The 15,993-nt window shown below is 38.7% G+C and overlaps 1 protein-coding gene across 1 annotated transcript; it reads left to right on the top strand.

Annotated features, from left to right (window-relative positions):
* The first annotated feature begins 370 nt into the window (after window positions 1-370).
* LOC126484195 (transcription initiation factor IIB) lies at window positions 371-14,340 on the top strand. Its single transcript, XM_050107609.1, has 7 exons — window positions 371-519; window positions 605-715; window positions 4,319-4,505; window positions 10,382-10,597; window positions 12,587-12,719; window positions 13,610-13,731; window positions 13,975-14,340. The coding sequence occupies exons 1-7, from the start codon at window positions 503-505 to the stop codon at window positions 14,134-14,136; spliced, it is 948 nt and encodes a 315-aa protein (XP_049963566.1). The 5' UTR covers window positions 371-502; the 3' UTR covers window positions 14,137-14,340.
* The last annotated feature ends 1,653 nt before the right edge of the window (window positions 14,341-15,993 follow it).

Genomic DNA, 15,993 nt, shown 5'->3' with positions numbered 1-15,993 from the left:
CTTGAAATAAGGTTGAGTGTTAGCTGGGAAACTACCTCCACTTAAGCTGCCACTATCGAGACCAATTTGATCGGTCGTACTGTTTCTTGCTTGTTTTCCACAACAGAATTTTTTACGAATTCCTGAATAAATGAAACCAACTTTGACATTGTAGCAGCCCAGTCGCTTGTCGCTGAAACTGTTTTCTTGACCGTCAGATGGCGTGCGAGCAGTAAATTGAAACTTGTTTTGTGTGAACATACCACATTTGCAGCGATTTATTGTTTGTCAGATATTTGCGCGAATATACCTCTATTTGGCGATAATAGGTTTGACGCTAGTAATGAGTGCAATTAGGGCATCGTCTTTAGCGGGAAACGTACTTGACACTTGACAGATCAACTAATAGTCTCTGATAGCCTTAATGTATTATCTCTGTTTTGCTGCCAAAGTTTGCTAGAGGAAGTGTTATGTGTGTCGTAATGTAAGAGTTTTATTGTTGAAACACAGTAGGACGAACAGAATGGCGAGTTCATCTAGGTAATTACCAGATCATAACGAAGGCTTTGTTGAAGATGTACAGTATTCAGTATAGATCGTAATGGTGTTCGTGTTTTGCTTCCAGATTCGACACAAACAAGATTTGTTGCTACGCGCATCCAGATGCTCCACTTATAGAGGATTACAGAGCTGGAGATCAGATTTGTTCGGAGTGTGGATTAGTGGTTGGAGACAGGTTAGTCGACAGCTATAATTGTGGTAGAAATAAAGTGCTGTTCAGTGGTTTATGGTGCACCATTTGTTCTGTATAACGAAGATTTTGTTATCCTGTCATTTTTTTCAACTCCTTGAGATTATTCGTTCTCAGAACTTGTCGAACTGCGAGAAGTTAAAGTGGTACATGCAGTTTTATGGACGGAATGTTGACGGACATCTCCCATGTATATTTCGTGTTAATAACAACCTGATCTTCCCAAAACGTCATTTGTGCTTGGGGATACGTATAGTTCTATGTTGGATGTAAATAATCATGTGTTTTTCCATGTGAATCACCAGTGTTGTCTCTGCAAGGAGGAATGTGTAGTAGTCAGAATTGAATGATCCAAATTAAATAATACTGGCAGAGCTGTTACCAAAAGTGGAGTGAACTGTGAATTTGGCTGAAAAGGAGAATTATTGTAACTTCTGGGGTTATGATATTTTTTGAAATTACTATTGGTTTTTGCCTCTCGGTAATTACATTTGTAGGGACAAAGCAGAGCATGAGGAGGAAAAGTCAATCTTAGCTGTGGTAAACAAAGCAATAGGATTTTCATCCAATAATAGTTCCTGATGAATACAAGGTTACTGCGTTTCTAGTACGTAGTCATTTTTAACCACAACCTTCCTACTGCAAGTGGAATGTACAGCAGAAATTGTTATTAATATTATTTCAAGTGGGCTACATTTATAATAATATATTCAGATGCATAGTAAGATAGTAGCTTAAGTTATGAATTGAACATAACATGTAAGTTTCAGTGCAAAGCAAGTGATAATTTTAGTTTAATTTCTAGATAAGTGAGGAAAGTGCATTACTGGGCAGGTTAGCACAGTGGTTAGCATACTGGACTCACATTCAGGCTGACGATGGTTCAAACCTGAGGAGCCATGCTGATTTAGGTTTTCTGTGATTTCCTCAAATTGATTAAGGCAGATGCCGAGAGGATTTCCTGCGGAAGGGCATGGCCATTTTCCTTCTTCATCCTTCCATAAACTGAGCTAGTGCTCTGTTGCTAAAGACCTCATTGTTGACTGCATGTTAAACACTGATATCCTCCTCCAGGAAAGTGCATTCAATAGAAAATGTTTCGGTTAACCTTGATGTGCTACAGTGCACACTATCCAAAGTAGAATGTAGCATATTAGGAATAACAAATGTTTAAGCAATGCCCAGTAGTAGCTCTAGAGACAAGTTGGAATTCATTCTGCTGCTGTACCATCTTCTGCCAGTACATGTCCTATCTGCTTTTTCAGCAGATGACACTATACCTAGCTTGCAAAGAACGTCATTTCCCTAGACCTGGATCAGTACAACTCAGAAGGCGTGGCAGGTAGTCATTTGCTTTTAATTGTAGCAATTGTTAGGTAATTGACAAGAGTATGTGAGGTAGCCATTCTTGTCTGCTTCCTTGTGATAAGTGTACATAATTGTTGCAGTGAGGACCTGTATTAAACATGTTATTAAGTAGAAAGATTTTGTTTTAGACTATAAACAACATTTAAGGAATTTTACCTCCGTGCATGATTTCTGCTTTTGAGGAATCCTGAAGCACGGGTTAATGTGTTTGCACTATTGAGGCAAGCAAATGAGGCTCGTTCCTCTCACAATCTGTAGCAGACTGTGTGAAGACCAAACTTTCAGGGCCAGTTTAAAACCCAAGTGACACTACCCACTGCTTGGGATGACAAGCTGAGAGGGGCACCAGAGGGGCCACAGCTGTAAGTTTTCTGTACAGGTTGTATCCCATTTAGTAGCGGCTGCGTGGGTTCCAAGCTGAGGAGGGCACCAAAGTGCGGAAATACGGAAGCGTCCGATCCCGCCCGTCTGCTTTGACCAATGACGTCACAAATATGGCGGAAACGACCATAAACCATGGTTCCAATATGGCGCATATAAAGTCGTTACGTACACATTATGAGGACGAAAATACATCGAAAAACAAACACACACACGTTCCACAAAAAGCCTAATGACACTAATGGGACAAGCGCAGGAAATAGGGGGTTTTATGGGGACAAACTAAATATGGACAAATTTAGACACACTACCCCCATACAAAACAACAAAAAATGACGAGAAAAACAGACATCACAAAACTCCCCAAATACCACTAAACACAATATAATCTGGAATCAGACACTGCCCTTGACCTACATAGCTCTAAAACATCTCCCAATACCAACATTCACAGCCACACATTGGGATCGAACGTTTCCCTTGCCGTGTTATCCTTACGACATCTCCACATACAGCCGTCCATGGTCTGAGACGCCGGAACTTTAAGTTAGCCTCATTTCTTCACGACGTACTGAACACTTAGCGTCTTCATCCAAAAATCCGAATAGTTGAAGAAATTTTATTAGAGACAACGCACTGTCCCCCATCATAGCCGACAAACGAAAACTGTTGACCCTGTCAGTCATATCCATACCTACCAAAGACATAAAAAAAGCAATTTACCAAAATTCACACATGGCACCACACTCTCAAACTAAACCAAAAACATCACCTAACACACCACCAGAGAGCACCGCCGGTCGCATCAAAATGACACCTATAAACACGCCACTCTCACAAACTAAATTCCGCGCCGTCGTCACGGGTCAAAGCCGACGGGTGGGATCGGACGCTTTGGTCGACCCCAAAGTGCAATATATGTGTACATTGTGCATCACAGATTGTAGTGAAAACTGAAATGGGTGAAAGTGTATGAAGGGAAAGAGGGTCAGGGAACTGAAAGATAAGTCACTTGTTAGGTAATATGTTCTCGAACCGATCCTGTGGAATTGATTCCTCTGCTACACCCCCCCACCCCCCCACCCTGGCAATTGATCAACTTACAGTTAACACACTGTAGTGAAGCTTGTGGTACTGGTGCTCTGCTTTGATCAGTGATCACACTGTTGACACTTAAAAAATAAATAAATAAGTTTTTTTTAAAAAAAGGATAAGACTTATGTGTAGCAGAGACCAAATTCAACATTGGAAGGTCATAGTTTTATTCCAAGCTGCGTAAGTCATCAAATGTCGTGACAATTTTATTTGTGCATTCCGTAGTTGTATTTACAGTCTCTACTCATGATTTCTATTTTCTTCCCTATTGTCTGCTTTTAATCCGTTTTAAAACATTAGTAACAAGATTGTCGTTTGTTCTCTGTAAACCAACAAGTATATTCTCACAGATTCTGATTTTTTATATATATGTGATTATATGCCATAGTCACTTTAGTGATTACATAGTGCTGACAATTTGTTAGTGTCACTGTCAAAAGCTGATAAGGTGTATTATTCACTACTTTCATGCCTGGATGATGTAAGCACTTCTTCCAAGGTGTACATATTGAGTTTGTTGGAAAGCTTGGAATTGTATTTATACCATTGAACACATTTTGATATTGTTCCATTCAGAAAGACTGTGACACACAAAGCAGATTCAGAGATTTTTAACACTGTTGTTGAAGCTCTTTAATAATTTAGCATACACATCTTCAGTAATAAGAAATAGTGGTGCTGTATCCTAGAATGAATATGTCATCCAGAGATAATTAGAAAATGATTATTCCTTTTTCCAATTAGGGTGATTGATGTTGGGTCTGAATGGCGGACATTCAGCAATGAAAAAGCTGGTGCTGACCCATCTCGAGTTGGTGGACCAGAAAATCCACTACTTAATGGCTCAGATCTATCAACAATGATTGGTCCAGGTCGTGGTGATGCTTCATTTGATGGTTTTGGAGTTTCAAAGTATCAGAACCGCCGAACGGTAAGAATTTTCTTCAAATTTCAATGTAATTTTGTTAAGATTAAACTTCTAGAGGATTGATAACTGCTTTGAGTGATTGTGAGATTAAGATGCTGGGGTAACAGGTATTTTGACTACCCAGTAACATACGTATGAGGTGAATGTACCACGTAGTTTCTAACACGACTACAACCACAAAATACTAGCAGTCAGGTAGCATGCAAATGATATTACCTGGGAAAAATGTCATTTGCAATGTACAGTACGTCGTTAGCTGCGGGCAATAGAAATACTACAGAGAAAATTAGCTGGCACACCTTGTTGGCAGCCGATAGTAATCTCTGACAGTGACATTTCTGTTCTATTGAATATATTGTTGCGTTCTGACCTGGATTTTCCATTGTTTGTATCCTATGGAAGGAGTAGAGATAATGACTCGTCGTATATTTGAGACATTGAGTCGTTAGTAGACACATAACCAAAGCTCATAATGTTGCTGAGCTTTCAGACGAATGCTTGTTCAGAACTAACAGAATACACACAGATTTCCACAGTTACATTTTCCTGGCAGACTACATTCTACTGGCACAAGGTCTCATGCGGTGAGGGGTTGTGTTGAATGGAGTGAGTGAGAAGAGAGGAGGAGGGGAGCAGGAGGAAGGGATGGGGCAGGGTGGTTGACAGTTGGCAGGTGAGGTAGCAACCCTGTGGTGTCACCGCCAGACACCACACTTGCTAGGTGGTAGCTTTAAATCGGCCGCGGTCCATTAGTACATGTCGGACCCGCGTGTCGCCACTGTGTGATCGCAGACCGAGCGCCACCACAAGGCAGGTCTCGAGATACGGAATAGCACTCGCCCCAGTTGTACGGACGACATTGCTAGCGACTACACTGACGAAGCATCGCTCATTAGCCGAGCAGATAGTTAGAATAACCTTCAGCTAAGTCAAAGTCTACGACCTAGCAAGGCGCCATAGCAATTGATAGTTTGATAGTTATCGTATGAAATGTCTCATCAAGAACGCTGTATACAAATGGTGGATTAAAGTTAAGTATTCCAGCAGCTACGTACTTTTCTTTATAGCATTCATAAGTATCCTGTTTCAGACCATCAAGTCCGCCTGCTTGCTTAATGGCCGCCTCCCTTAAATAATATGCGTAGTGTTGGCAATCTGTCAACACTACAAACCCCGTGGGAAAGGGATGTAGAACAACTAGCTCTCTCTGGCACATGCAGTTTGACCAAGAGCAGTGTTGAGCACCAGTTAGTTGAAAACACTGCTGAGACTTCAGTGGCCACTTCACAACCCATGCCATCTGGCTTCTTCCCCCAAAAACAGTCTCTCTGTATTATGTAGATAGGAATTGTCCTTACAACACCTTTGAGCTCTAATACCCCAGCATCGCTCTCTGCTAGCACATGTATGATGCCCACATTCACCTCTGCCCCCATAACCCATGAACCACATTCATTCACTCTGCACCACACCTTCCTCTCTGCAGTCTCTCTGTTCTCTTTCTCCCTTCCATCTACTCTGCCACTTCATTGTGCACTGGGCAAACTGTCCCTGCTTGCTTCTGAGTGAGATCCTCTACCCCAACCCTCCCTTTGATTGTATGGCTCACAAAATTCTGCTTAGCAAACTAAAGTGTTAATGTTGTGGTTTAAATCTTAAGTTCATAACAAAGCCCAGGGTCTTATTAAGGGACCCTATCTCAGGCATGAAAATAACTTGAAAATGAGGGAACATAGCATGTTGAGTGCCACAGGAATCATTACTGGGCCCACTATGATTTCTAACCTACATAAATGATTTCAACGACTCGAAAGGGCATTTCAAAAACTGTAATCTTTGCTGATGGCACAAATGTACTAAACTATAGTCAAGCTGAACAGTAGCAGACATAGTATAAATGATAGCTGAACAGGCAGGCCTACAAGTGATTCACAGCTGACTGTTTGTCTTGACCTCACAAAGACTCATTACGTAATATCAGATGAATGATGATTATTTTTAACATTAGAAGCAGACATTAATGGTCATAGATTAAGTGAAGTACAGTGTGTAAAATTCCTTGGAGTTCAGCAGCATAACAAGTTAAAAGGAGTAAACACATGGGTAAACTGACAGAGCAGCTCAGTTCAGCATGTTACGCCCTTAGAAGCATCTACCATTGTGTAGACAAGTGTGTTCATTATTTTGCATTTTTTCACTTTCTGTTGTGTGGTATACATAGTCATACTACAAAACACAAAAATAATTTTCATGTAGGATTTTCTTCTTTGTCCAGAATCCAGAATGGAGTTATGTACTCTGGTGGTAAGATATTTAACAAGTTCCTTCCTAATGTAAAACAAGAAATTGAGAATTCATACTATTCAAAAGAAAATTAAAAGCATATCTCATTAGCCACTCTTTCTACAAATTTTCTGAAAATCTTAGATTCAGGGACTTAAAATTTTTGTTTAGCTACATAGTGAGTAGTAGTATTTATTCTGTAACTGATATATTGGGCTACTACAGGCAGAAACAGCAGCTATGTAATGCTTAAAGTAGGAAGGCAGCTCAGTTTTTTTTTTTTTTCAGCGTAACTGCTTTCTTACTGATTTACTCAAATTCAGGTGGCATAAATGTGAATAACATTAAGCAGTGAAGTATTAATACAGAATTAAGATTAAATTCCTATGACGTCTTTGTGTCATGTTAATATATATCTGAACTTGTTCCGCGTCCCTGAATCTTCACCTTCTTGATGGGATCAGGGTAAAAGTCTAGAATAGGGCTAGTGGCGTGTTTGTGTTATGTAGCCAATGGGAGACCAGCAGGCAGATGAGATGTTTTGAAGTAATACATTCGGAAGAAAGAGTGAAACATTGCTGTAAATGGGGATTATAAATGTAATTGCTCATTGTTTGAGTCAGAGCTATTTAAACTGTGCTAGCATTTGCAAACCAAGTACAGTGTCACAACCCATGACATATTCAAAAAAGTGTTGAAATATTTCCATTCTCTTAGTTCCTTCACAATCGATCTGTTCGAGCACACTAAGTAGATCAATGTTTTTTAATTACAAATCATGGGAGAAGGTAGGTAGATCCGCATGAGTAAATATATATATCATGCAACTCTTTCACGAATAAATATTGATCCACCTACCTTCTCCCATCATTTAATTAAAAAAATATTGATCCACTTACTGAGTGAGCTCAGGCGGATTGATTGTGTAGTCACTCCACCACCATATTTGATACATTTATGTTTTTCTGAAATTAATCAATGAGACACACAACAACGAATGAGACTGCTGTGCAGAACTAAATCACTTAAATCAGTCTGCTTCATAGTACTCAGTGCCAAAATCACGAAATATTTCTCGCGAAACTCACTGATACAAGAAACAAGACAATGGTTTCAATTTCAGTGCTAGACATACATTCTCTCTCTTCTCGCCTCTCATTGGTTATGCCAAAGAATCGTCCCACTGGCTACACAAAACTGACACGTTGTCAACTTATGAGCAGTAGATAAGCACTGATGTGACAGCCATTGCCCCTGATGTAGACTTTAGCCTGGGGTCTGTGGTAACATGATAAATAAATGATGCAGTATATCTGAAACAGAAATAACTGTTTGCATTTTTGTGTTAAGGGTAAAAAATCTAATCCTCAGTAACACCTCCTCCCCCCCCCTCTCTCTCTCTCTCTCTCTCTCTCTCTCTCTCTCTCTCTCTCTCTCTCTCTCGCGCGCGCACCACACACACACCAGGTAAGTAACTTCAAAGTTTGTGACCATAGTTCATTGCCATTTACGTTTTACATTGTAGATTTTGCCTCTGTGCTTGTTAGATTCTGACCTTGGCCATTATACTTTTGTTGTCCTAATTTTTATGCATAACATTCTTCAATAATTGATTAAACCATTAAGATTTTTGCATTATTTACCATAATCTCCAATATGGCACTTGTACTCATAAATTGGTTACTCTCAAGGCGTATACATAAAGTGAAACCATCGCAATATGACAGTGCGCCAGTCTCCAAATTGTCAGACATAACCCAAAATTTTCATGCTTACGCCAGCTAGCTTGGATTGTGTTAAAATTGATTTGTGAATTAGTGTACTATCTCTAAAATATTGCCTTCTGTATAGAAAAGTTGCAGCTCACTATTACTATTTTGACACCCATACAACTGTTTGTTGTTCACGAAGTTCATATGTAACATATCTGTGAGAATATTTTGACTTTATATATAACGACCAGTATGCACGCATGAATTATTATTCAGCAGTGTCTGTGTTAATTCTTTTGAATTGATGGATGTTGTTTACTTTGGACTGGTATTGTGTTTGTCGGTGTATAGTGGACTGGTGAGGAGGAGTATCTCTTCTATTAATCCAACCTGGTAAGGGTCCCATACTGATGAGCAATACTCAAGAATCGGACGAACAAGCGTTTTGTAAGCTACTTCTTTCGTCGATGAGTCACATTTTCTTAGAATTCTTCCTATGAATCTCAACCTGGCGCCTGCTTTTCCCACTATTTGTTTTATGTGATCATTCCACTTCAGATCGCTCCGGATAGTAACTCCTAAGTATTTTACGGTCGTTACCGCTTCCAATGATTTACCACCTATGGCATAATCGTACTGGAATGGATTTCTGCCCCTATGTATGCGCATTATATTACATTTATCTACGTTTAGGGAAAGCTGTCGCACCATGCATTAATCCTCTGCAGGTCCTCCTGGAGTACGTACGAGTCTTCTGATGTTGCTACTTTCTTGTAGACAACCGTGTCATCTGCAAATAGCCTCACGGAGCTACCGATGTTGTCAACTAAGTCATTTATGTATATTGTAAACAATAAAGGTCCTATCACGCTTCCCTGCGGTACTCCCGAAATTACCTCTACATCTGCAGATTTTGAACCGTTAAGAATGACATGTTGTGGTAGTAAATGTGGTGGAAAAGGCACATCACGTTAAAATCTGCGTAGTGTACATCATTTGCATATTTCCTTGGATTCAGTTTATAGCTATCCTACAAGACTTTGATAATAGCCTTTATGGACAATGCAGGTAGGCACTGTCGCATATCATGAGGTCTCTATACAATTATCATAGAAGTTTAATCTTCTATAAATTTCAACTATGATACTGGATTTTGGCCCTAGTACACACATGCTTCATTTATAATTTCTGTCAAGTTACTTTTTGGACACTTGTGTGTTCTTGTGGCAGTCTCCCTGTAAGCATGTTCTGTAATTCATATCAGGAAGATGCTGTACCTTACATATTTGTTTAATTTTGTGATGTGATCCTTTTACCTAGACTTTGTGATGAAAAATCTTGTCAAGTAACATCCAAACAGCCACTGAAAGTATGAAAGTGGCCTGTACATTTGGACTGTCCTGTTCTTTCATCAAAAACAGCAATAACAAAAACAAACCAACCAACCAATGGCATTTCTGCCCTGAGCGGCCGGAGTTGGTGGTTATGTGTGCATGAGGTGTGTTTGCCTGTGTGTATGAATGGTTTGTGTTTCTCTTTTGCTGATGAAGGCTGTGCCGAAAGCTTTATATAAGTGACTTATAATTGTGCCTGTGTGCAATGTAATGTGTCTTCTTTATGGTAAGTAGCAATGTATTTTTTCCTAAATTGTTGATATTGGCAGTATTACAAATTGAGCCTCCTGAAGGTAAGCACTGGCCAACATTTTGTCTCAGTTTAGCATTATCTGTCCTGTGCATCATCTGCACAAATGAAAATACACAAGTGTATGTTTTAGGATCAAAATGAAGATGTAATGCATTTCATATGTCATCTATAATGTGAAATGTTTTGAATTTTAAATTTATAAAATTGCAGTTTTGTATTTTATTATTTTTATTACAGGTTAGCAGTTCAGATAGAGCACTATTAAATGCATTCCGTGAAATAGCTACTATGGCTGATCGTATAAATCTCCCAAGGACAATTGTGGATCGTGCAAACAATTTGTTCAAACAAGTACATGATGGGAAAAATCTGAAAGGGCGGGCCAATGATGCTATTGCATCTGCTTGCTTGTATATAGCTTGCAGACAGGAAGGTGTACCACGTACCTTTAAGGTATGTTTCTGTTCTTATTAAGAGTGTGAATTAGTTGTAATTGCATTTGTTTATTGTCACATCTGTTGTACTGTGTGTTCATAGTTCTCACACAGTAACGTTTTACCAATAAATTTGTCTCTTTTATTGTGGTGAAAGATGAAACTTATATTGTAAAAGCCTCAATCAGCAATTCCTGTTCCTCTTAATTGCCCCCTCTCCCCCATAAATAATACTCATTGAGCATTTAGAGAAAAGTAAAGGAATCCTGCGTCATTGTCTTGAACAAGTCTCTAGCAGAGGTGGTGTGCCATTGTTTTTCTCTCACCTTTTGTTTGCAATGTGTCATTTTGAGGATTTCGTACTGTAAATAAACAATCAGTTAACTTCTGCTTGCTGTGTGATAGCAAACATAAGCATGAACAGAAGTATATTGTTTGTATATTTTGTTTGTGACATCTGTAAAAAATGCCTAGTTACTGTGCGTACATTACACAAGGCTTCAAAACTAGTTATTACTGTGAAATACAAATGTACACTAGTGAGACAGTACATTTTCCGTTAGCTTGCGGCCGCATGGGGTAGCCGTGCGACCTGAGGCACCTGGCCACGATTCGTGTGGCTGCCCCCGATGGAGGGTTGAGTCCTCCCTTGGGTGCGTGTGTGTGGGCGCATGTGTGGGCGTGTGTGTGTTGCCTGTAGCTTAAGTTAGATTAAGTAATGTGTAAACCTACGGACTAATGGCCTCAGCAGTTTGGTCCCATAGGAACTTACCACAAAAATTTTCTGTTAGCCCATGATCTAGTGGTTTGCATCACTGACAGTGGATCCTTGGGACACAGGTTCAGTTTCCTGCCACATTGGAGATTTTCTTCGCTTGGGGAGTGGATTGTGATGTTTGCATAGTTTTGTCTCCTCTTCATTGATGCGCAAGTGCCAAATTGGAGTAAAATAGAAAGACTTACTCCAGGCAACCGAACAGCATGAAATGGGATCTGCAGGCCAATAATGCCATAAGATCTTTTCATTTCATTTTCTTTTATATGCTGAGTTAGTACTAATTGTACTTTTGGTCCAGAAGTGTGTCAATATTTGCAGAAGAGGAGGTGCAGCCAGCTTCGGTTGTTATAACTAATTAGTTATATTTTTGTGATGCACAAAGAGAAACTTCAGCCGCAGGCTGATATCAATTGAGGGCATTTTTAGAATTAAGCTGTTGAGACAAGCCACATCACAGCAATGATTATTGATACCAGTGGTGCAGCTTTTTATTCACTTGATTGAACACAATGGTATGATTGCACCTGTTGTTGGGTGGTCCACTCCAATCATATGGCAGAAAATCTTCATTAGAAGGATGAATATGGTGGTACAGCTGATGGGAGTAGCTGAATCCTCCTTATCAATCAGTGACATGGGCTATATTGATTGTTTTCTGATGGCATCAACGTGGTCTAGCCCACAACACTGTTTTTAATGTCATACAATTTCGAGCTTCGTTTTACATATAATAGTTTTTTTGCAACCACAAAACTGGAGGCTTGCTACATAAAGCATTGATTGCTGCAGAAAGATTGGGTTTTTCGGGTGTGCTAAAATGAAATGAATCTAGCATGTTTCCTGTAGAAGCATTCTTTGGGGGTACTATATGAACATTCCCCAAGTTGGATGAGTAGAAAAGTCACTCTTATGACAGGCTGCCAGAGATTTTTGGTTGAGGGAACTCAACCTAATGGCGACTTAAATTTAGCATTTGGTGTTTTATGTAAATATTTAACAGTGTGCTTTAGTAAAAATAATGAATGTAGAGGAATATCTTAGCATTTCCAAATTTAAGTTACAAGTTGACAATCAGATATCATGAGAGGAAATTCCTCATCATTGATGGAAATAGCAGTTTTTGATTCGTAATTCATTATGGTAGCTTATGTCTGTAAAGCTAATAAGATTTGATGTGTGCAGTGATCTGTGAAGACTTCCTTCTTATACATATATATATTCCCTTCTCAGGAGATTTGTGCTGTTAGCAAGATAAGTAAAAAGGAGATTGGTCGCTGTTTCAAATTGATTTTGAAAGCTTTGGAAACTAATGTGGAAATTATCACCACTAGTGACTTCATGTTACGTTTCTGCTCCAACCTTGGTAAGTTCAATTCTTTCTCTCTCTCCTGAAACTGCCATATGTAAACTTTTCCATTACCCTCTGACCACCATATATCAAAAAGATTAGATTTATGTTGTAGCAATAATTTCAGTTAGAAAAAGTAGTCTATATACTTTAAATATGTTTGTCTACTAAATATTGTTGGCCCAAAATAACTCTGATTTGATTATTTAACTGTAGTGTGGTGCTTCATAAAAAGTGTTCAAAATTGCTTGACACTTTATATTCTTATATATGCAGTTAATAATACTTATGAAATTGAAATTCATTTTTCACTGTGGTAAAAAGAAAATCCAATTTAGCAGTTTTTGTTTGTGCCATGTCATTAAGTAAACTTTCCTCACAGTGGGCCGCCTTTCAGCATAGAAAAGTGCAACTATCAGATTGGTAATCATAAGTTTTCAGTTATCCTCTCCACTTATGTGATTTTTTTTTTCTTTGTTTGCTGGTACGTATCTACATTTCTAGTACATATTGAAATCTGGATGCCAAAGTGCTGTAGCATCTTACCAGAAGAGTGAAAACAAAGTGGCACAGCCCATTTCCAATTTATTGGTGGGCTGCCCCATTTTCTTTCGGCTCCTCTAGTGGCATTATATGGTACTGTGGTGTAGTGATTTTAATGGGTACTGGGACTGCAGACATGCACCTGCAAACAAATAAAATATATACGTAATTTTATTTTTTCGAAGTGGCAATTAAATCTTTGACTACCCCTCATATGTAGTGCAAGAGGATTTCTTGTCTTACCCCATTTAATTTTGATATCGTTTAAGGCACAAATTGGGAAAACAGCATAAAATAATCCCAAAACTAATTTGTCAGAATACTTGAGTTTCTCCTTTCTGTTAAACACTTTTTTCTTCTAGGGTTGCCCAATATGGTACAACGTGCAGCGACACACATTGCAAGAAAAGCAGTCGAGTTGGACATTGCACCCGGTCGGTCACCAATTTCTGTGGCTGCGGCAGCCATTTACATGGCATCACAGGTCAGTTCCTAGTTATAAAACACTTGGAGAGTTAATTTCAAAATACACAAATATGACATGATCATTGAAGATTGTAGTGATCCCTGTAGTTGAATTTGTTTTATTTTTCAATCTTCAGTGCAGAAACTAAAAAGTTCAGAAATGTTTTTGTGTTTCATATTTTTAAAATGATTACTACTTTATACATAATGCACAGATGCAGCCATGATCAGATAATTGTTATAGATGGTTTTGTAATTTCAGGCTTCAGAGGCTAAACGCAGTCAGAAAGAAATTGGTGACATTGCTGGTGTGGCAGATGTGACTATTCGGCAGTCGTATAAACTGATGTATCCACATGCTGCTAAGCTCTTCCCAGAAGATTTTAAGTTTGCTACATCTATTGACCAGTTGCCACAAATGTGAATTACATTTTTCCAGTCCACAGTTTTCATGTGGATACTGTCCTTGTTTCGAAAGTTTTCACATAATATGGAAGTAACCACCAGTGTAATAGGAAATGTGTGTATATTTTATGAAATGATTTGTATGTATGACAGAATAGAATGTGCTTCTTTGTTTTGTGTCCAGTATCATGCACTCACAAATAAAAACAAAATAATTCTTTAAGTATTGCAGGTATGTAGGTGGATTTCGTGTGTGAATGCGTGCTAGAGAGAGAGAGAGAGAGAGAGAGAGAGAGAGAGAGAGAGAGAGAGAGAGAGACTGCTAATAAATGAGGGTCACTGAAAGCTTTAAGAAAGTCTGTGTCCTGCAACATTCTCATTTTCAACAAATAAATGTGATAACATACAGTATAATTTCTTGTAGGGCATTACAATTGCTATCAGCCACTGATATGATCAAAGTAAAACACACAGCACTCAAGATCATTACATTGCTTAGACCTGTTAGTAGATATTTGTATACATTTGTTGTGCTTATTTATCATTCTCATAATTCAGTTATTTCTCTTATTAAAGTGATAAAAATCCTCATCCCTACATAACCTAGGTAAGGGTTTAATTATGTAAGTACTATGGGCAGACTAATCCCCTCATTCATGTTTTCATAAAAAGTGCGATTGCATCAGCAGAGTACTGAGAAGACACGGTATTGACATAACACTGAAACCAACAACAAAGATTTGAAAATGGCTAAGAACCTACACCTCTGATGCTTGCCACAGCAGCAGTATATAAAATCAGCCGTAAGGAACATTAGCAATTATCATATGGGCAATACAGATAAATTGGCAGTAGCAGATCATGCACTGGGAGCAGGAAACAACTATATCCATTTCTCAGGTACTAAGATTTTATCAAGACCTAATAATCATTCTGCTAAGATGCAGAGGCCATAGGACACAAAAACAACTTTGACAGAAAACTATTAGACACGTCCCGTAATATATGTTGGTGTATAGGCAGCGGTCTGATGTCTCAAACCAACTGCTGTAGATATGTATAAATGGTTCATTTGTCTGAACTTCTATCTGCTTTGAGTGTCTTTTGCCTCTGATGATGTTGCCAGCAGTGGAAGACAAAACATTATGTAGGAAAGTGACGTGGACCATGACCTGAAGCTGATAAAAACAAAAATGCAAATACTGGTTTATAAAAGCCTGCATTGCACGATTACTCCTTAGATGTGGTAACAACACTGTTCGGTGTTGTTCCTTGGTTTCAAAATAGATAGAACATAAATATATAGTATGTGCAGATCAGTAATTAAAAGATTTTGTCATTAGAGAATCTACTAAAGTACATTCTTCTCTATTGTCTAAACCTCAAACACTAAATTTTAAATGGTGGACAATTGTTGCGAACATGGAATGGGAACAAAATGCAGCACTTCATCCTTAAATAAGATCCACTTTTAATGGGTCTCTAATTTTGGTGATTGATTGCACTATTAACTGCAATTGAAACGCTTCCTGGAAGGACAGATTGTCCTGTTGGGAATCATTAGACAGGTGTTCCCTATTTGAAACCTGTGATGATCAGGACCTTATAAAAATAGACATGTGTCCTCATGGAACTGTTCAAGGACAGTATGCCTTTAAGGTTGAAAAAATGCTTCTTAAGTGTTGCTTTCATGTAAAAGCTTGCTTTAAAGCCACCTTCAACAACATTGTCATGGTGGAAAGTTCTCATGTGCCTGCTTTGGAAAGTTAAGAAACTCCGTAGCTTTTAGAATCAAAGTGAGCCAGTGGTTAACAATCTTCTTAAAAAATGTTGCTATGAAACTAGAGAGGACAAGACTCAAAAGATACTTGTAGGA

Source organism: Schistocerca serialis, chromosome 6 (genome assembly GCF_023864345.2).
Source record: "Schistocerca serialis cubense isolate TAMUIC-IGC-003099 chromosome 6, iqSchSeri2.2, whole genome shotgun sequence".
Taxonomy (NCBI): domain Eukaryota; kingdom Metazoa; phylum Arthropoda; class Insecta; order Orthoptera; family Acrididae; genus Schistocerca; species Schistocerca serialis.
The sequence above is the reverse complement of the archived record's forward strand: the minus strand, read 5'-3'. Positions and strand labels throughout refer to the sequence as shown.

What these genes read in the sequence shown, in the direction of transcription:
- LOC126484195 (XM_050107609.1), top strand. An exon ending in AGTATCAGAACCGCCGAACG is followed by an intron (nt 4,506 to 10,381) that starts GTAAGAATTTTC and finishes TTTTTATTACAG; the next exon opens with GTTAGCAGTTCAGATAGAGC. An exon ending in ACGTTTCTGCTCCAACCTTG is followed by an intron (nt 12,720 to 13,609) that starts GTAAGTTCAATT and finishes TTTTTCTTCTAG; the next exon opens with GGTTGCCCAATATGGTACAA.